Source organism: Crocodylus siamensis, chromosome 5 (genome assembly GCF_052110815.1).
Source record: "Crocodylus siamensis isolate JL-2025a chromosome 5, ASM5211081v1, whole genome shotgun sequence".
Classification (NCBI taxonomy): domain Eukaryota; kingdom Metazoa; phylum Chordata; order Crocodylia; family Crocodylidae; genus Crocodylus; species Crocodylus siamensis.
Window position 1 is genome coordinate 201,278,015 of NC_143399.1, and position 21,193 is coordinate 201,299,207.

Here is a 21,193-nt window from a genome sequence, read left to right on the forward strand (position 1 = left end):
CCTCAAGGGCACCTGTGTCTGAGAGGGTGTGGACTCACAACCGAAGCCCACTCCCACTTTAACCCTGGGGGAAGGAGTGCTGAAGTTAGAGCAGGTTTGCTGCATCTGAATTGTTCTCAACTCCCCGACATAGAACAATTAGAGTAGATCAGCTGCTGCCCTTTTGAAGCAGTCCCTCTCTTGAAAGCACTCCATGCCTTCATGCATCCACACCCAGAGTGTATTGGATGCTGCAAGCAAAGCAAGAGCACTGCCTTGAAGATTGGATGCCTGATTCTGTGTTGCCTTGTAGAGCAGTTTACACCTAATCAAAATGCTCCCTAACCAAAATGACAGCACCTTGCTGGGGTGTGAAGATCTACCTATGGTGCAAGGCACTGAAAAGAATCAAACCCAAGGATTTCACAGCCTCAGGCAAAATGGACCTACCATCTCTGGTACCATTGCTAAGAAGTATCCTCCGGTGGGTATTTATCAGCTCATTAAAAAGAGAGTATAGAGACCTCAATCCTCATCAGTTCCAGCCCCTGAGTAGAAGTTCTTGTCATTTCTAGTGCCAGTTTAGAAGTTTTGAAGCTGGGATACACCCAAACTTTATTTCCTTCTCTTCCACAGGGAAGTGGACGTGCCTCACCTAATTACAATGTTATGAAGAAAGTATGTTAAAGGGTGAGAAAAGGATGTTGCAGCAATCAAGACGAGGTGGTGGGAGCCTCGATGAGAGTTTCAGTGGTGTGGGTGGATAGGAAATGCGAGCTGTCCCTCACTTGTCCTGTAGGAAATCCTTTTCTACACACCGCCCTGAACTGCGTTCACCTTCTACCTGTAACTCACTGTGGGGTTTGCAATTAAACTGAAGAACATGCTTCTGCCAGCAGGCTATGGTGCAATTCCTACCAGCCGCTCAGTACCTTATGCAAACAGTGCTTGTACTGTCCAGAGCTAAAACAGCTGCTCTGGGGGTGGAAGAGAGCTGATCAATAGGAAAGGGAGATGAGGCACCCACGCTCCGTTTGGAAGTCCAGGCAGACTGCCCCTAGGCAGAACATCAAGTCCAAAACAGTGGAGGAAGGAAGCCAGGGTAGTTGGGGAGGTCTTTGAACTGTGCTCTCATTCCTATGCAGATCAAAGCAAGCCAGTTTCCAAAGAAATCACCGTTCTCTTCCCTCTTCTCGAGGCCTCATCTCCAAGGCAGTGTGGGGGGGAAGTCCTTTCTTCTGTAAAGGTAGACCTTTTCTATTATCTTCAGCTGGCAGGAATTCATTCAGAAGTCACTTCCCCCCCTTCCTGTCACACTGTCATCTGTATCCGTCACCACAGCTACTCCCCTGTTCAGTGTAGGCTGCTTGGTGTGAGACATTTCTGGTACAGCTTTTGGCTGGCCCCTTTCTGAAAGAAAACAGCTGCTCACCACATCCTGTTTAACCCCCATGCAAGCTCAGGCATGGACTGTAAGCATCTCCCCTTTCACTCTGGCTAATTTTTACAGATCATGCAATGCAAACCCATGGGATCAAATGCATTGGGTAGGCTTTTCCCCAGCTCAGACCTCATACTCTACCCATTGCATGCTTGCATTGCATGCTCCCATACTACCTCCTGAGGGACCTCCTGCCATACCTCTGCCTAGTTGCTCTGCTTGTCTCCCTGCCAGTCAGGGCTGTGAGGACAGGACCTTCTTTCAGCTCTGGAGCCACTGGGACGTTGGGCAATCCCTACTCCCTTTCTAGTCCCATGGCCAGATGGAGTACCTGGGTGAGCCCTGTCTTGGTCCTTTTCTCGTGATGTAGTGAAGGAAGAGCACTCCCACAGCAGTCATCTGGGCAGAGCTCTGTGATTGATCCCACCTCTGCAGGCCACATCCAGAGACTTCTAAAAACAGCAAGACACTCCCTTCCTGGTCTTTGAATGGTACAGCATGCCCTAAACATCACTGCAGCATTTTAGAGGCTGCTGTCAGATTGAGAGATCAAACTCCCAAAAGAGCGACTAGTCCCCTGGTTGGATTCAGGCTCACACCTATCACAAAAGTATCCAGGCCAATGCCAAGAGGGTGCAGATGACTCGTTAGCAGATCCCCACAAGAAGGACCCCAGGCTTCACACAACTGGGAGGAGAAGAGTTTGTGGGAGCAGAGCTAACCATTAAGATCTTAGAGATTCCCTCCAGAGGCAAAAACACTTCCAGGAGATCTACAGAGGAGTCAGAGGTACGATAGCAGCACGTGTAGACATGCCGGAGCGAGCGGTGACATGGGCTTCTCCATTTGCTGGGTGCTCAGGTGGGTCTTGGGGAGCCAGGCAGACTTATATAGCCCACAGGGACCCCCACGCTGGATCTGGGATGTGTACATCTGCTGAAATTCCCCCTCCGTTGGCAATGTGAGTGTCCCCGTTGGCCATAAAGGGTGTGTCTACACATCATCCTATGGTGACGTAGTGACACGCTATGTCGCCATATGGCATGCTACAGCAACGTAGCAATCGTGGGTCTGCACGTGATTGGCAGCTCTGTCACCATAGCAGCACGCTCCCCCATTATAGCATGCCACTACAGCAACATCATGGTAAAATCTAACCATCCGCCACATGCACAGCACAATACAGGCACTTACTGCGCCGTGCTTTAGTGCTTCCAAAGTACTTTTGGAAGTACTAAAGTGTGGCGTATTAGCAACGTCACTGTACGGCCCTCTCTTCAAACTACCCTGCATGCCCTCTTCAAGCCAGTCCAGTTTCTCGTTGTGTTCGGCACCTGATATTACTGCTTACATGCTCCAAGAGAAGAAAGCTCAGGCATGGGGCACAGATTAAAGCAGTGGTCTGCCAAGAGGATGCACTGAGGTCAAAGCACAAGAAACAGAGTGGGTTTTGGTGCCATGTGCTGGGGCTAGCCAGCATCAAAATACATCCCTGCTTTACCTGGAGCCCCCAGGGTGCTGCCTATATTTCAGCTGCCGGACTAGGGTCAAATCCTTCTTCGTTCACTATCCCATATTCCCTACTTACTACTCGGAGGTAGGGCTCAGGCCTTTGTTTCAGCTGCAGCATGTGCACCAGCAGGGTGCCAACTGGCCAGGTGTGCTGCGATAGTGCAGAGAAGGGAACAGCTGTTCAAGATCTGACCAGGGATTCGGTTGCCGTCTGTGGTGCCTTGTCAGCTCAGCTCCACATTGTCTTCCCATCCCCAGGAATTAGCTGCACTGTCACTTGCCTGCTTACCTCTGTGCTGCCCTGCAGCAAGATACTGCTCATGCCATCTGGCTCCCAGGAGAGGGGGAGAGCCAGCATGCATACAAACTGTGTTTTTCAGGAGTGCAGAAGGATCCCGCATGTGATGCAGGGGTGGATTTTAGGGGGCTTGAGTTAACGAGTAGGGATCAGCAAGGACAACTTTGATCTCCACACGTGTATTGATTTTACTTGATTGCACTGTATCTAGTGAAAGGAAAACAGCCCAGTTATAGCTCTTGCTTGAAAAGGAGGGAGGAAGAAGACCAAAGACCAGATCCTTGCAAGTTCAACCTCACTAGACTCCACTGAACACTTTGGATAGTATCTAGTCACAACAGGCCAATGCTTGATGTAGTTGGGTATGTCCATTCCAACAGTCACCAGTACTTGGTGCTTCAGAGTAAGTGGCAACAGACCTGCCTCTTCGGGCAATTATTTCCTGATCCCAGACTGTTACTAGATGACCTGCTCTCTGAATAGGGGTGTAAATATCTCATATATTTCTTTTCCCTGTCTCAAATAGCTGTTCTCATTGCCCAAAAAACACCTAATTTCTTTGCCTCAGTGAAATCAAATGACCATGAGTTACTCTGGCTATTTGTCCATTGTGTGCGGAAATAATAGTCCCCTTTTCAGTGTCCGATTTCATGCTTTTCAGTTTGATTGAGCATCTCCTTGTTGAGTGTTGTGATGGGGTAAAGCCACTATTTAGCAAAGCCATCGATAAAGCCTCTATTCGCCATAGCTCTCCCCTTTATATCATTCATTATTTTAGAAACGTCTATCACAGCCCTTCTTACTCATCTCTTTTCTAAAAGGGAGAATCATCATCTTGTTCCTATTTCACCTAGTGCAGACTTTCCATCCTCCTAGCTGTTTTTACCCCACATAGCCAAACCTCTCCTTTCTGGCACATCCACTGGGTGGTAGGGGCCCAAAACTGGGCATAGTCTTCCAGGTTCATTTTCTTAGAGCTGACTTTAGACTGTGAATGGAGTAGCCCTCACCCTCTCTTTGCTTCATGAGCTCATATAGCTCATTCTGGTCCACAGAAGCAAAAACTCTACTTCCCTCCCCATGCGGTTCAGGGTTGTGAGCAAAGGTGTTGTGAGAAAAGCAAGAGCCCACTCCTCAGTGATCTGCTCCAGGGTGGGGAGTAATGGGTAAAAGTGCCCAAATCTACCAGCCTGGCCTCTTGGGGTACAAATATGAGGAGAGAAGTCCCATTCTTTTTTCTGACATAGCATGGCTGTGCAATCAAGTGGACAGGGTAGGCCCTGAGGAATACAGGTACAGGGCTTGTTACAAGGTGAGCATTAACAGGAAATCAGTGTATTTGCTCTTATAACTGAAACCCACTCCTTCAGCTCACTGCTATTCATGTCTTCTCTTTCAGATTGGCTGCAAGGCCGCCGTGGTTTTCTTTCAGTACTGCATCATGGCCAACTTCTTCTGGCTGCTGGTGGAAAGCTTGTACCTGCATACCCTCCTGGTCATCTCCTTCTTTTCAGAGAGGAAGTACTTTTGGTGGTACATCCTGATTGGCTGGGGTATGCATCTCCTTGACAGTGAATGATAGGAGCACAGACTCAGGGTGACCCAGAGGCATCTCAGTTGGCATGTCTACAAGTGCACTTTAATGTGCACTAGCCTATTTTAATGTGCATTAACTCATCCCAAAAAATGTGCACTTTCACTAACGCGCACTGAAATAAGCTAATGCACCTTTTTCTGGTACCTTACAATGGAAGTACTAAATTTAATGCGCATTAGCAAAAGTGCATTAATGAACATGTAGATGCAGCCAATGTGTAGCATTGAAGAGGACAGAGGAGTTGTTTGTATGTGACCCTTCTGCTGGTGTATTAGTGGCATGAGGGCCACTGGTGACAATATCTAGGGGTTTTTTAGAATCAATTATAAATGGTTGGCTGCAACCGTATCTTCTCCTTGGGCTTATGGATTTCAAATGTAAACCACCTGGTCTAGGGATGAGTGGTCACCTGTAAAAGTGTTTTGTCCTTCCAGCACCTGCACTCAAGAAAACTTGGAAATAAAAAGCCAGTAACACACCTCATTGCAGAAACCAGAATAAATGGCTGTCTGCATAGTGAAATGAAGTCAGCCAAAACTAGAGCCTGAAGGTACAACCACCCCTGCAGACTTTTATAGGGGCTATGCTGCCTATAGAGGGCTCAGAGCTCTTCTTGGTGAAACAGCCCTGACCCATCTGGCATGAATCCACTTGGATACAAGGCAGTCAGATAGGCAGCCCAGGGAAGTCTGTATGGCCAGGTTGTGCTTCCATCCGCAGTTGCCAGATCAAGTCTAGATTTTTTTTTAAAGGGCTCTAGCATTTCTGCAGCTCTCAGAGGTAGTGCTAAAAAGTCAGCTCCATGAAGGATCAGTACTGTAGGTGGAGAACCCAGAAAGAAAAAAACCTAGACCTCTCCAGCAGATTTCTTGCTCTTGTCCAATCAGAGTCCACTGCCTCTTTCCTCCAGATGATCATTTTCCCTCATCTAAAACACTCTACAATTTTTCTTCTATCCTTTTATACATCCATTCATATGCTGCATTGCATGTCATTTCTAAACGCATACAAACCCCAAAGAACACAACATAAAGTATTGTACCGAACAGCACTGGGATGAAATGCTAATTTATGTAGATGAATTCTGCCAGAAGTCATTTTTCTCCTTTCTCTTATAGAAAAAGCAGGGTACTTCTTTCCCCTTCAAAACTGCTGGCTCCAGGGCATATATGTCAGAGAGTAAAATTGGCTTCTGTTTTCAATAGCTGGGTTGGGGTAATAATTAGGCTGGGGAAAAGTCTTGCTGGGAAAAGTGCAGAATACCATTGTGTCCCATACAGAAGTATGTACTGGAGGGAACAATCCTGTACCAGCAGGGGATTAATTACTTACCTTAATTGTAATTTCTATCAAAACCAATGCGAGTTGCACTCCTATTCACAGTGTGGAATAGGGACCCTTTTTTGTATTGTAAGGAGGCAAGGCACGATGTGAACAAACCTGGTTTCAGACTGAATCAGTCCAATTAGATGCTTTCTGAATGATCCGTTGGACCTAATATTGCTTTTATCTGAATGCTGTGGGAGGGAGAAGATGTTAGAGGTCTTGTTTTGAATAACAACAACCTCAAAGATGGGCTTTAATAATAGAATTGGAAGAATGAGCAGTTTTCATCAGTCCTTATGTTACATTTAGGGAATAGTCCTTTGGCCCTTATTCATGTGAATAATAGATAGATAGATAGATACAGATATATATCTTCGGCCCTTATTCATGTGAATAACACACACACACACACACATACACACACACGCCTGATAGAATAGATCTATAGATTGCTTGGGCAAGTAAAAAAAACTCAGATAGGCTCGATCCAGCAATTCGGTTCTATGTCGGGTACGAGTAGGGGCATTGGTTTCTACGTGTTTCATCGCTCTGTTCTAATAGTGTTTTATAGGCAATGCTAATACCTCTGTTAAACATGTAACTTTAACTGATACATCCATAACCCTGCTAAAGTACTAACACCAGCATGTTAGCCAGTTGAGATACTTGAACTAGCTTCCAACATTCATCTTATTATGTATCAGGAAGCAAAAATATAAAATGAAGGAGGCAGAGACACCTGGGTCTGGAAGGATGCTCAAATGAGTAGTGACGTCCTGGCGTATGCTTCCAGAATTGTTGCCACTGTTATCCCTCTTTTGTACTAAAGCAGCATCCAGACATAGACCATAGTGTTAAGTGCTTTAAACAAGAAGAGGGTTCCTACCCAAAAGAAGCCGTGTAAGACAGGCAATATATGGCTGGAGGGCTCTGTCCATATAGATAGATGGACAGGGGTAGGAAGACAGTATGTTCACCCTGTCAGGCAATGGTCTGATGCTCCATTGTTGCATAATGGCCTAACCATTGCTGAAGGTCTTAGAGGTATCACAGATGAAGAGAGATTTAAGAAGGGATCTGGAAAGAGACAATGAGGAAGTTTTTTGTTGTTTCCATATACAAGAGTGAAAGCTTGAGAGAGAGAGCACCCAGGCGTTTGTTTGAAGATCTAACAGATGAGCATTGAAGTCTGGCGCCATTGCTATATCAGGCATTAACATCACAATAGCATAAGAGATGCTTGTAAGATGCAGATAGGTCCTGAAAGGGGTTGAAAGAAGCAGCCATGCCATTAATATTACTCTTCTTCTGACAGGTGCCCCCACGTTGTTCATCACAGCTTGGACTGTCACCCAGATTCACTATAATGACGAAAGGTAAGCCTATGGGTTCACCTTCACTTCTTCCTATTTCAGACATGTGGAAGGAAAATGTATCCTTCTCAACAGACAAGCCCAAGCTCTTCTTAATAAGAAGGAATTGGGGAATGTCTTGGAAAAAATACAGCTCTTGTTTTAGCATCTATGGGCAGCGATGAAAGTATAACCATGCTAAAAAAATGACACAATTTAAACAATGCGTGCTTAAATGTGGAAAAGAATTATCTTTTTTTTCAAGCATAGGACTAGGATTGAAAAGAGGGCAGGACTCTGCTGCCCAGATTTCTCTATGAGCTTAGGAGAGTCACTCATCATCCCTGTAGCTCACTTTCTCCTTCTGGTCACAAAGCCAATAATATTAATCTAACTTCCAGGGTATTGGGGAAGTAGTCCACACTCAGTTAATGCTCCTAACAGGTTTAGGCAGCCTTGTATGCTTCAAAAGGTGCTTCAAAAATGGAAGTTCTTAATGAATGTGTTAGACAAATATATTCCTGGCACAACACGGTTGCTAGCTTTATTGACATTACTAGTGCTAATTTTTAGATGCATTTGTCCCATTAGATCAAATTCTTTCCCACAAAAGGGTTGTGGCACTCCTGTAAGAGCCAGTAGCAGTCACACTTGTTTATTGGGGTGTGGCATTTACTCTGCAGAAAACTAGAGCCATTAATCCCAAATGGAAGGAGAGCAGGAAATGCTTTCTAGTCTCCTAACCCAGCCCTTCCACTTCAAGTACTTGAAACCCCTCAGCTTCAAGTACTTGAATCATTGAAGCTCATTCAAGTAATGATGGCTTCTAGGAAGTGAGTATCCTTATTACTGCTATTTTGGTATCAGAGAGTTTGTTCCTCCCTTCCTGTCTTGTGCATTGTACAGCTGGCATCACCTTGAGTACCTTCTCATGTCCTTCTGCTTTCCTACCAATATACCCAGGGGAGCTCTGTTAGCATGAGCCAGCTATCTTCCCATTCAATCCTTGGGCTGAATCCACAGCAGGCTAACTGAAGGTTACACCTGACCAAAGATGCCACTGTGGGGGATGGATCTGCAATGTGCATAGTACCCTTGCTGTGCATTTCCCCATCCGCACAGGCACAGAATGAGCAGAGCACAAAGATGCAAACAAGGACTGCACTTGGGCCCATAAATGTGAAGGAGAATCTAACCCAGGAGGTGTCCAAGCTACTCCTCACTAACTTCCTGGGGGCCTACATAGTGTACATGGCATGTGTGTGTGTCCACGTGGGCAATTAGCACACTATAAATCCAGATCCTATCTTACACCTCACAAAGTTCCCTGAAAGGACAAGCTCCAGATACTGCTGCTTGTCCATAGCCATGCATTTGGGAGGGAGTTGTCTACGCTGCTTTGTGCCGATCCTCTTTGACCCTTTCTTGGCCTCCTCAAAGAATTAGATGCCAGGCACTCTTTTAGCCTGCCATTGTGTGCCCTGGTGATCTTGAACTGGTCCCCTAAGCTTTCTCTCTCATTTCTGCCTATGATAAAGAGTCCCTATCATACATGGACATTATGAATATTAATCAGCTATTAGTTCTGAAGCACTTGGAAGAGGAAAAGTGATGCTGCTGATGATGATTATCCTCTATTCACATTCTTTTCTTTCTTTGGCCTTAAAATCTATTTTGCCCTAAACTGTATGAACAACACGGTTCACTGGCTAGCTTATGCCAATGCCCCCCTTGTTGGAATAGTACACTCCTTATATTTGTATAACAGGCCCTTTAAGCAGTTCATACTCTTTATATTTGTATAACAGGCCCTTTATGCAGTTGTCCTGGTCCTGTGCATTCTCCTAAAGTGGGTCAGAATTGTGGGACCTCTCCAGGGTCAGTTCAAAGCTGTTTAAAAATGTCTCCAGTTGAAGTTCACGTGAGTTTGACCCTCCAGGAGATTTGCTTTTAGTATTAGACACAAGCTCAACTGAACTCGTGTTTTGCCCGAAGCATCATTAACAACTACAAATGCGCCCAAGGTTGTTGGGAACTTAACAAATCTAGATCCTATTTGGCAACCCTGATTACCCAACCTAGATGCTCCTATTAATATCATCCCTCTATTGGCATCTTTAGTAGAGTGGCTTGTAGAGTATGTCTTTGCAGGCTTCTGCATTAGGGAAGCTGTGAAGTCATTACCAAGAATGATCCTACTGCCAAATCAAGGTTTCAGAGCTGTGCCTCGCAAGCCCAGTGTAACCATTCGGGCATCGAATAAAAACCTCAGCCTTCCAGGCACAATAGCAGATGACTCACAACCACAATCATAAAAGTCCTTTCTGGCTTTACTATCCACGCACCTAAGCTTTGAGAGGCAGGTTGGTTGGGATTTGCAGAACAGCAACTGCCTGTTGGGCATCTGATGAACCACTCTGGGATTTTAGGGCTTCTGCTTACAGTGGCAAACATTTGGCGAGAAAATAAGGCAGCTCCCTTCAATCAGCCAGGTATGCCCATTTGTTAAGCTTCCCTAAATAAACCTATAAAGAGATGTAATAACGTGAATCCGTCAGTAAATATTTAATTGCTACCAGATACAAGAGTGGTGAGCAGATGGACTTAGAAATCAAGAATCAAGGTGGCTTTCTTCCAAGCATACTCTGTATCAGAGCTGTCTAAGTGGTTCAACCATGGTCAACCATGGGGCTAAAAATTCAAAGCAAGCAGTGGCGGCAGTGGTAATCCTCATGACTGCTGGAGATGATGGACTGATGGAGCCAGCACCCAGGGGGGTTAATGCCCTTGGCAATTAGCGTTTACAGGTATAGCTCCCCATTGAGGCCACCTTTCAGCGGTTGTGGGGCAAGTGGTAATGGTTTTAACCCCATGAGTGCTGGTCATCCCAACTCCTAATCTCCACGTCGAAAATCCTGTTGGGGACACTTTCAGAGGCAGGAGCAGTGGTAGGTGTGTGGTCAGCATACAGGAGCGAACACCATCATCACTTGTCCTGCCACCAGACGTGGGTTGTGCATCCCACGAGTATCATCCAGGCCCAGATCCAGCTCACCAACCCAAAGGATTTGGACAGCCCTGCTCTCTACTATAGACGTGTCCTCTCTTAGTATAAACAATGTGCTTATTTTAAAAAAAAGCAGAGCTGTAAAAAAGTGAGGGCAAAATGTTGAAATTTTTCTTCCCTGAAATCCTAGCCAAACTCAAACAGCTATTCAAAACTAGGGAAGGCAGCATTTTCCTCTGTTCAAGTACTGAAAAGGTGTTGTAAATCCTAATTTTTCCACACAAAAAAAATTTTAAATGCCATTGTCAAGAACCTATGTCACAAGACATAGGGATGAGTCTTGGGTCTGCTGAAGGTAAGGGAAGTTTTGTCGTCAACTCCATTGAGCAAGGATTTTGTGGGCTGATACTTAACTTTGCTGAACACACATCCTATCCAGGAAGCTTTGCATCTGCTAAACTGGTAACTTCACAAATCGCAGGCATTTGTTGTATTACCGCGTCGTGTCCTGGCTCTGCTCTTTGGGGCTGATTTGCATTTGTTTGCTTCCAGGTGTTGGGAGAACATGGTCAGCTCCGGATACTGGTGGATCATCAAAACTCCTATTCTGTTTTCTATTTTGGTAAAGTATCAGCAATCTCTGCTGGCTGCAAAGCTTTCTTTATTGAAATCTCTTTGCCCAGGGGATGCATACATGGGCGCTCTCTAAACACAGTGGAGAAAAAAGGCTGATTAGACAGCAGCCTGTACCTGGTGCCTCGCTGATGAGGGTCAGTTGCCTTTGGGCCATAAGCCAATCTCTGACTAATGGGGGTTAAACAGTAATTTTCCTTAGCAGCCTGTTCTCCCACGGTTTGTTGCACCTTTCTCAGACCTGCAGCAGGTGGGCCATCTGAGAGGAGGAAGGCTTTCACTGAAGGGTTTGAAGTGCAGGTGAGACAAATATTTGACTGGGATGCTTTAGACAGACAAGACCCTGTAAGGGGCTGAATTAGATGTAGTCTGCACCCTTTTGGCCCCCCTATATTTGTATGGTCCTATGAAAGGGATTGCAGCCAGCTCATACAGTGATGGATGGAAATGTAAAAACAAAATCCTTTAATAAAGCAGAGGGAGAAAGCTGTACGGCAAAACTGGTGGAACTGAATCCCAGAGAAAGAGGTATCGTGGCCCATTCAATGCATGTTACCCCTACTCTGAGAAAGAAGGACACGCGCTATTCAGAACAAATTAATTCCCAGCAATACGTAGAGCAATCTGCCTGTCTGCTTAACAGCTGGATCATTGATGCATGCACACATGGCCCACAGTGATTAGCCTGTTACTTGTAATGAAGAAGCTTCCTCTCAAAATACATGATGACGAAGAGATGTTGGAAGCAGGTTGTCTGCCCCAACAGATTGACCCTGATCCCACCTCTGTGCTTTCTATCAGACCCCTCATTTTTCACCTCTTCTGTACATTTCTCCCATAACCATTCTCATTTTCTCTTGGACGCAGGGCTTCCCTTTACCATTTTTTTTCTTGTTTCACATACAGACCTCAGCCCAGGCTCATCTTAAGGTTTGTAAAGCTTCTCTGATGGAAGATGCCTGTAAGATTTGATAACAAAAATGATCACTTTGAGCTAGCATTTTGCATCACCTAGTAGAGTCTAGGAGGAAATCAGATTCCTGCTTTGGGTTTCAAGGGCCATTTCTTGAGGACCTCAGTTTAATTCCCATTGAAATCATTGGGAGTCTTGACTTCTAGCTCCTTCAATGGCATTTAAAGATAACCAGGCAACCCTAGGGCATTTCTGAAGAGCCCTATTCATTTGATCCCTATTGAAGTCCATACAGTTTCTCCATTTGCCTTCATATTTTGTGAGCCAGGACCTGATTCACAAAATCAAATGAACTTAGTCCATTTTTGCTTTGATTTTCCTCAAACCCAGGACAACTGAACTCGGGGAGGGAAGGCAAAGCAAAGCAAAAGAAATGAAGAGATGTACAAAACGAGATCGGTCTTCTGCATCAGTTCTGATTGTGCCACAGACTTATCATTATGCTGTTCACAAAGCAGCCCCACCTGCATCAACACCCCTGCTTTTAATAATCCCTTCTTGTTTTATTAATCTAGCTACACTGAAATGAAATCCTGAGCCTGACACCCATCAAAATACATTACAGAAAAAAACTGCAAATGAGATTTTCCATTTCTCAATATCAATCTTATCAGAAGAAATACACCCTGTTTCCCTGGATGGGAGGGGGGTGAGATTTTGGGGTTTTTTTAAAACCTTCAAGTGTTTTTTCTCAGCACCAAACAAGCCCCATCTGTTCATACTGATTGTATTCAGTACCCATTGCAAAAATCAGTCACAAGTTGTCACCCATCCTGTCACCGCCATCCATCTACCTAAGCACTTTGCACTCGCATCAAACTTTTCTTCTTCATTCTCAGCCCTCCTAAATTGACTCAGGCAGCGTTTTAAGCCACAAAGCAGCTTAGGAAGTAACTCAGATCTTAGATTCACTTACTACATGCTCACACACTGATTAGAGTGGGCTTTCTATGTGTAGATGTATATGCTCGCTTGATAATTTTTCCCTTTCCTCCCAGTCTGAGGCAAGTCATTATTTTTATAGGCAAATAAATTTGGACAGAAATTGTGATGAGCAGCATGGAGAGAGAAGGGCACTTAGCTACTGCAACAGCTTAACCGAGCGGTATGGTAAATTCTGCATCCCGTAGAGCTTTTAAAGCCCGAGTAGATGTCTAGCTAGGAGATAAGGACTCTAGTTTATCCACAAGAGATTGGGATGAATGTAAAATCAAGTGACCTGCATTGTGCAGGAGATCAGCCCAGATATTGCAGTGGTCCATTTTACCCTTTGGATCTCTGAATCCATAAAAAGAAGAATCAATTGGACTTTCATTTAGGTTAAAGCAAGAGGGGCTTATACTCAGACTGTTCCAAGCCTTGCAGGTCTTCCCTACTGTGTTTCACCTCCTCAATGGTGGCAAGAAGTAGCAGCATGGTTCAGTGAAAAGGGCACTAGTCTGGAAGTCAGGGCATGCTGAGGCCTGGTCTTGATGCCTGCTATATGGTATTGGGCAACTTACGCCTCCAGCTCTATGCCTTAGTTTTCCCCATCTAAAGAATGGGGCTAAGGTGGCTTGGCTACCTCGAAGGAGATGAGGTCCTTGGATGGAGGGCGCTGCCTAAGCCCTAACTATTATTTTGATATCCAAGGAATAGCCTGGTCTAGCCTTGTAGGACAGGCCACCAACCAGGTTTATGGCCTGTTGACCAAGCTAGCCAGCACGTATGTGAGGAAAGCATGCCCTGTGGTATAGATTAGAATCCCAGTTACCTTTCTACCAGACACCGCTTCATATACTTTCTGACTCGCTGCACTGTCCTCAGCCTTGGACATGCCCGGCAGTGGGCCTTCTGTCACCAGCTACCATCTCTCAGCTAACCCAAAGGCTCCTTTCCTGCCCCGCCGACGGCGCCCCCCGCGCAGCAGGACGTCGTGCAGAGCTGTGCTCTATGGGTTTGACATCATCATACTTGGGATGTATGTCACAAAGTCCCAAGAAGGCTGATGTCAGGCCCAAGATTGCTGCCATCCTGTCTTGGTTTAACCCTGTGCTCACAGTGGGGTTCTCCGCTCATGGCTTTTTAACAGCAGCTCGCTCCTTGACCAAATCATTGCAGTGAATGGAATCCCCTCTAACAGCTGGTTCTTTCCCCTGCAGAGAGGGATTGTGGGAATTTACAGTCCTTTTCCCTTTCCTTTCTTCCCTCCACGCTAGGTGAACTTCATCCTCTTCATTTGCATTATCCGTATCCTTGTCCAGAAGCTGCATTCCCCAGATGTCGGACGCAATGAAACCAGCCAATACTCGTAAGTCCCGGCCTCCTTTTTTCATGTGCATCGTACAGCACCGGTGAGACTGTTGGGCTGGTCTGCTTGTTTGACCAAATGCATCCTATCTGGCCAATTCGACTGATTAGAATCAGAATCAAATTGGGTCGATTAATGCTGTCTGAGACAAGTAAGATAGAAGATATGCTAAAGTATCTTTGCAACTTCACTTAGGTGGGCCACAAATCTTACTTCTAATAAAGAAATGAGCATTATAGTGATGCTTCAGATAAATCAGCACTTGGCTTGTAGATTCACCAGTCACTGGAACATAGGACTTACCCTTTCTTGGGAATTAGGATCAGTGGGCCCAATTTTCACTATTGCAGACCTTCAGAGTCGATGTGGAATCCACAAAACTGCCAATTTATAATGCTGGGGAATTTCTCCCTAAAAATGCATTCACGGTAGCCAAATGTAACCACATAGTTTTAATCCTCATTTATCAGGAGGTCTTTGGGTTTCAGCCTTGGACTCAAAATGCTCAGCACGGCAAGGATCAGTTTTGTCTGGTAACTGCTAGATCACAGATTTTGGCTAAAGACCCAGAGTTTAGGGGGAATTCATCAGGATCTCATTGCTGCCTCCAAAACCAAAGGTTTTTGGGCAGCTCTGTACCTTGAGGCACAACAGTGATATTGGAAACGAGAGAAAACAACGGAGGTGACCCACAAGCCCCGGTGAAAAGAGTCCTTAAGCTTTTCTATTATCTGGAATCCCATAGGTAAGATTTCTGGTGGAAAATCCTGGCTTTTGACCTTAATTTTTCCATCCTGCAACTGAAGTCCATTGTTTCCAGTTCTGTCGTCACCGCCTCGTGTCCATTATTGGCCTGTGTCCTGCTTATTCCATCCCTTTAATGTATTCATTGTCAAATAGCACGTCTCACCCTCAGATTACGACAGCCCCGTTGAAGGGCTAAGATTAAATCAGCATATTGAAATATGTCCTAGAACTAAAAGCATGGCCAGAAGGCCATTGCGGGTCCTTGACGGGGCAACCAGGTCCTGTTTATCCCCATGGGAGTTCTTTGTGCGTATATACACCCCCAGACAGCATTAGGTCCTAGTAACGAAAGAGGCAGTACTGCGCTTTTTAATTTTCCCACGGGGTTAATTTAGGTGAGAGCTACCAGGACGTCCTGATTTTACCCAAGGAAATAAATACAGAAGAAGAGATACTACTACAAGCTTCCCCACACTGTTTGCCAGTCGGCCCCTAGAGAGAGTACCTCTTAAACCAGTATTACTTCTACAATATCTACCCCCTCTTAAACCAGTATGACTTCTACAATATCTACCCCCGCTCTTCCCCCAGCCTAGAAAGGCTCCATTAGTTTAATCAGTGCTTTCCACTCATTTTACTCACAGAGCAAGCCTTATGGCCAACGCAGACAGACTCCCCTGCCACCTGTAATAGTGCCTGTTGGGATAGCTGTCATCTGTCCGCTCCAACATCTCTCATACAGGTGTGCAAACCAGTGTGAGCTACAGCAGGTTTAACACGTCCACCCCAGAAATACAGCAGTAAGGATGCTCTGAGAACACCCCTGGCCCCACGCTCATGACCCTAGCTGAAGTGGTGCCTTGGCGATCCCCTAAAGCAAGAGCCAGGGGACAGGGTTTATTGCTTCAGGAGCAAGACTAAGCAGCACCCCGCTGCTTCCAGGCAGGCACTCCCTTCCTGCTGACCTCCTGATCATTTCTGTTTAAATCTCTTTAAAAATCAGGTATTTCCAGTACTGTTGCCAACCACAGGGGTGGAGACTGGATGACCTGAGAAAACTATTCCAACCCCATTTTTTCATGATTTGCAGGAATTCTTCCTGCCAGGGCTGTAATAAGACTCTGCTTTCACTCTAAAGAGCACTGGGGTCTCGGCAGTCATTCCCTTTCTCTTCCCAACACTGATATTGAGGTTGACACATTGACAGCATCTTTCAATTCTTGCCAGGTCCACTTCAGCCCAGGGCTGGAAACCCAGCTGCACCGCTGACTCTCTCATTAACACTCCAGGCACTGAGCTGTGCATTAAATTATTGCAAACTGTAAAGGAGCTCTTCATTAAAAATGCCTTTTGAAATCACAGAGCATCAAGCAGCAAAAGAAGAGCAGCAACAAAGGTGCAACAGAGGAGCAAATGCTTTGTTTTCTGTAACAAGCAGAGCTAAATGGATCTGACTGGCACTCTGCTTTACCACCTTCACCATAGGAGTTATTCAAGTGCCTTCCAGCTGTGCTTTAAAGTCTGTCATATATGTTCATTTTGTCTCATCCCCTGCTCAGAGGGGAAGGGGTGTGTCTGCTACCTAGGTCTTTGGTACATATTCTTTTTTCATGTATCTCTTCCCATGTATGTCTTAAAGAAATCAGCTTAAAGATGGGCACCTGTCATTTGGTGGGGAAGGCAGGGAGGTTTGTGCTGCTGTATAGGTTCAGGAGCAGTTCATACCACAATCTCAGCCCCCCACACAGCTCTGCACAGACTAGCTTTGCCCTTCCAGTAAAAAACAAAAAAAACAAAATCCATTGTGCCTAGGCATTATTGATCATGAGAAAGCTTTAGGTGGTCTTTTAGGTGAGACTGGCCAGGGAGCGCCTGGAAGGTAAGGAATAGGACCTTAAACTTGACTCAGGCAAGTCCCTGGAAATGCATCTCCCCGCCTCTCCCCCTCCAGATATTAATCTTGCCTAAATCTGTCACCACCAGCTACTTTTCACCTAGGTGCTGACTTTAGCTGGTTTTTAGGGGCCTAAGATAAAGTCTGGGGAAGCCAATGTGAGTCTTCACTTTGCACCAGGCACTGTGAAAGCCGGGAAATTGTGTTGGCAGACAGCATTTGACCCAAAGGGGTACGTACCAGGGTCTTGTCTGAATAATGTTGGACCATTAGCCCTCCCATGTAATCCTTTTAATTCCTATTAATCATGAAAAAGTGGGTGTTGAAAGCAGAGGGATGACTGAGATGTTGTCGATGAGGGGGTTGCAGGTAGAAGAACTATTGCTCAGGATGGGATGGCTTTGGCTTCCATTTCTTCCATTAGTTGCTGGGAGGCGCGACAGGACTGCTTCGAGATCACGGGTGCCAAGTGCCTCTTGAACTGTTTTAATTTTTATATTTCATTTGACATTAGTTGGTTTCCTATAGTAATTAGGTGTGCGAAATTATCACCTGCTCTTAATTAGGGCTCTGATTATCCTGTTTGGTGCCATTACACTCTAATGCTGCTCATCCTCTCCTTTTGGAAACACTCGCTGCTCCACAGCCTGTTATTATGCCGGGCTAAACATACCATTTCTTCTTCAGAGCCTATAATTTGCAGAAATCCCAAGCAATTGAAGACAAGAATGGATTACACTCAGCTTGTAGAGAGGAAAAATGATCTCAGGCGGGAAGGAGGAAAAGACCTCCCCTAGAGTCAACAGGCATAATCGTGTCATGTTTTATTATATCACCTCTGCCTTTGAAACTACCAGCCTTCTGCAGGCGGAGGGCAAAGACAGCTAATTTATTGCTGAGACTCAATTAATGGCATGCACGTTGCAACAATGGTTATTAGCAAGGGGGAAGCCCATAGAAATCAGCATGAGCCAGGTCTGCAGCTCGTGTGAACTGGCGGGGCTCTGTGGAAGTCGGTGCAGCAATGCTGGGTTTTCCCCAGCTGTGGGCATGTACATTTATTATGCAGGCAGGTCCAAATCCCCAAAGGTATTTAAGGATTTTGGTGGGAGGTAGACACCAAAATACCTTTGAGGATCTGGGCTTCCATTCCTTTCCTGTAATATTACCAAATGCCTACACTGTCAGAGGTTTGAAATGCCACCCATCGCACAGGCTGAATTTAATTTCATAACACTGAGCTTCTCCTAAAAGACCCATCCACCCTCCTTGTCGCATAAAGACAAAGTACTCCAGCTTTAGGACTGCCTTATCCTGTTCCTGCTGTCTCCCTTCCCTTTATGGCTCGTGTTTCTCTTTCTAACAGGAGACTCGCCAAATCCACCCTGCTGTTGATCCCACTTTTCGGCATCCACTATATCGTCTTTGCCTTCTTCCCAGACACCTACAAAGTCGAAATAAAGGTCACCTTTGAGCTTGTTCTTGGTTCCTTCCAGGTAAGCTGCCCCCCGCGAATAGCCCGAGGCCAGGGAAGAACCAGTCGGGTCTGTCATGGGCTGGAGAATGGTAGAGACTCATAGAGAAACAGGGCTGGAAGGGACCTCCAGAGGTCATCTTGTCCGGCCCCCAGTTTGATGCAAGATCATCCCTATCCAAACCATCCTATCAATGCATGAGATCTAAACTGTTAGCAGAAACACACAGTTCAAATGAACACAGGAATAAGCAGAGAGTTTCACTTGGTTTCATTGGGTTTCACTTCCTTAGGCCCAGTGCTGCTCTCATTGAGGTCTGTGGGGATATTACTGTTGATTTCAGGGAAAGGCATGATTGGGCTGGTGTTTTCGACTCTTCTACTGCCTTTCACCTCTGGAAATCCCAGTCTGTTTTAGCAATTATAAGCCAAGTCTTGTGGTCTTTATTTAGCTCCCACTCAGGCCAAATGGCTTGGGGTGGGAGGCAGAATTTCTATTGACATCAGTGAGACTTTTACCTGGTGGATTTTGACCATGAGATACCTGTATACTCAAATACACACTTTGCTTCACTTTGATCAACACTGGCCTTCCACTGTTAACAAAGACACGGATTCTGCATGATGATTAGCGCTTATCCATGCCCTTCCTCCCATTGTATCTGTTCATACCTGTCTCAAACAGTTTACGTTCTTCAGACTTAATAAAAGAATCCATGTTTTATCACACACTAGGTCAGTGGGTTTTCAGCCTGTGGTCTGCAGTCCCCAGGGTCACAGACAATGTCTAAGGGGTCCACAAAAGATTACTATAATCAATCAAAAATATGTGAATACCCACACTTACAATTCAAAGGGGCCTGCACCGCCATTCAAAATTTCCAAAGGGGTCCACAGCACCATTTAACATTTTTTAGGGGTCTGCAAATGGGAAAAAAAGGTTGAAAACCACTGCGCTACATGATTGATAAACTTTGATCAGCAGTGAAATGGTTAAAGCCAACATTAAATTAATTATTCTTTGAGAGCTAAATTAACTCTTTCTAGAAGTGAATGGGACAGGTCAGAGCTACTGCATAAAGCAGACATTTGTTCTTTATGCAATAGCTAGTTTAATAGGTTTCTGTTTCCAGTGTGATCACAACTATAAGTAGCAGAGAATGACTATGTTCATATAGTTAAAAGCTGAGATAATGGACAATAAGATGTTACCCTAAAAGAAGTCACAGGATCATCAACTGGATGTAATAAACCATTTTAAGCCCCATGTTGTAGCCACAAAAGGCAAAAGTCTGCCCCAAACTTAGGCACTGCATCCAGTAAGCACGGTAAAGGCACAGCAGTTTTTGTAGTCAGAAACAGGCAGAGTAGAAACAGGGCTGGCATCGCAAGCCAAGAGACCACGTATAGCTGCTTTAAGGGATGCAGCCTTCGCTGCGATTCCAACAAGGATCACAAACTGGGTTGGTAGCAGGGTGTGCTAAGCTGTCCGCCTGGCAAATTTGGCGTGCCAGACTGTAGCATCCTCAGACGCTGTGCAGTTCCTCCTAAATCAAAAGTAGTGCAGCCACATTGTATAGCACTTTGGGTGGGCTAATTAGCACGGATGAGTGAGAGTCAATCAGCCTGACCCTGCACTCATTAGCCAAACAACTGCACAGACCCAGCCACTGCACAGGCCCCCTCTGATGCTTTTTATTTAAGGGGCTGTGTTCACAGAACCATGTTTCATGGCACTGCTGCCTGACACATCTTTGCCTCCCCAGTTTGCACTGGAGGGGGCTTAGACATTTCTTGGCAATGTGTCCTACATCCAGAGTCATGGCTGCAGGTAGAGTCCTAGAAAAGCACCACATCCGGCACCCTGCTCAGGGAAGGAGCGCCCCTGTCGAAAGCTTCTCATCCAAGCTGTGTTTTAATAAAGTTCAGTGTGACCTCGAGGTTTTAACACCTGTTCTTTCTCGCCTCTCTCTCAGGGCTTTGTGGTGGCTGTCCTCTACTGCTTCCTCAATGGTGAGGTAAGAGCAGCTTGTAATGAAGAAATGGGTGCGTAAGGAGGGCACTCTGAGATGTGCTCCATCCCTGACCTCAGCAGGTCGAGGAATGGGTCCAGATGAATCACATGTCAGAGGAAAGCAACCAGCCCATTTCTCTGTCTTGGTTTCCCTGCTCTGCTCAACAAAGACATGGGGTTTTGCATGTTGATTTTAGTGTATGTAGCACCCAGCTCTTCATTTATCCACAGAGCAATCAGCATTAGGGGGTTTCCCCATGTCATCCTGCCAAGATCCCTCAACTCTGACCTGAAGTGCGGTGAGGCTGTATTTTAGTTTCCAATCCCTTGCCTCTTCACCTAAAACCACTGGAACTTTTGGCCTTGACTTCAAGGCAGCAGGATTAGAACCGCTGCCAGCTTGGAGACTAGATAGTCATGTAGCCCTGAGTACCGGCCCACCACCATCTGGACTGAGACTCCGCAAAGTAATTTCACAAAGCTGCTGAGTCTGATGATCAGAGTTGGTAAAAACTTGTGGCCATTACCAACTTGAACAATAAACCCAGCAGTGACGGGAAGGGAGCAAGTGTGAAACTTAGATCTGGATTTGCATTTCATCTCTCCCATCAGGTCAGGTGATTAGCTTAGATTTACTCCTGCGCCATCTTTAATGC

At 45.6% G+C, this 21,193-nt stretch overlaps 1 protein-coding gene across 1 annotated transcript in view; it reads left to right on the forward strand.

Annotated features, from left to right (window-relative positions):
• LOC149865138 (vasoactive intestinal polypeptide receptor-like) overlaps positions 1-21,193 on the forward strand; it is a 178,003-nt gene that overhangs the window by 146,941 nt on the left and 9,869 nt on the right. The window contains exons 7-12 of the mRNA XM_090047844.1: positions 4,630-4,783; positions 7,469-7,529; positions 11,065-11,134; positions 14,317-14,408; positions 18,416-18,545; positions 20,500-20,541. Of these exons, the coding sequence (XP_089903970.1) occupies positions 4,630-4,783; positions 7,469-7,529; positions 11,065-11,134; positions 14,317-14,408; positions 18,416-18,545; positions 20,500-20,541 (549 nt within the window). The remainder of the gene's footprint in view (positions 1-4,629; positions 4,784-7,468; positions 7,530-11,064; positions 11,135-14,316; positions 14,409-18,415; positions 18,546-20,499; positions 20,542-21,193) is intronic.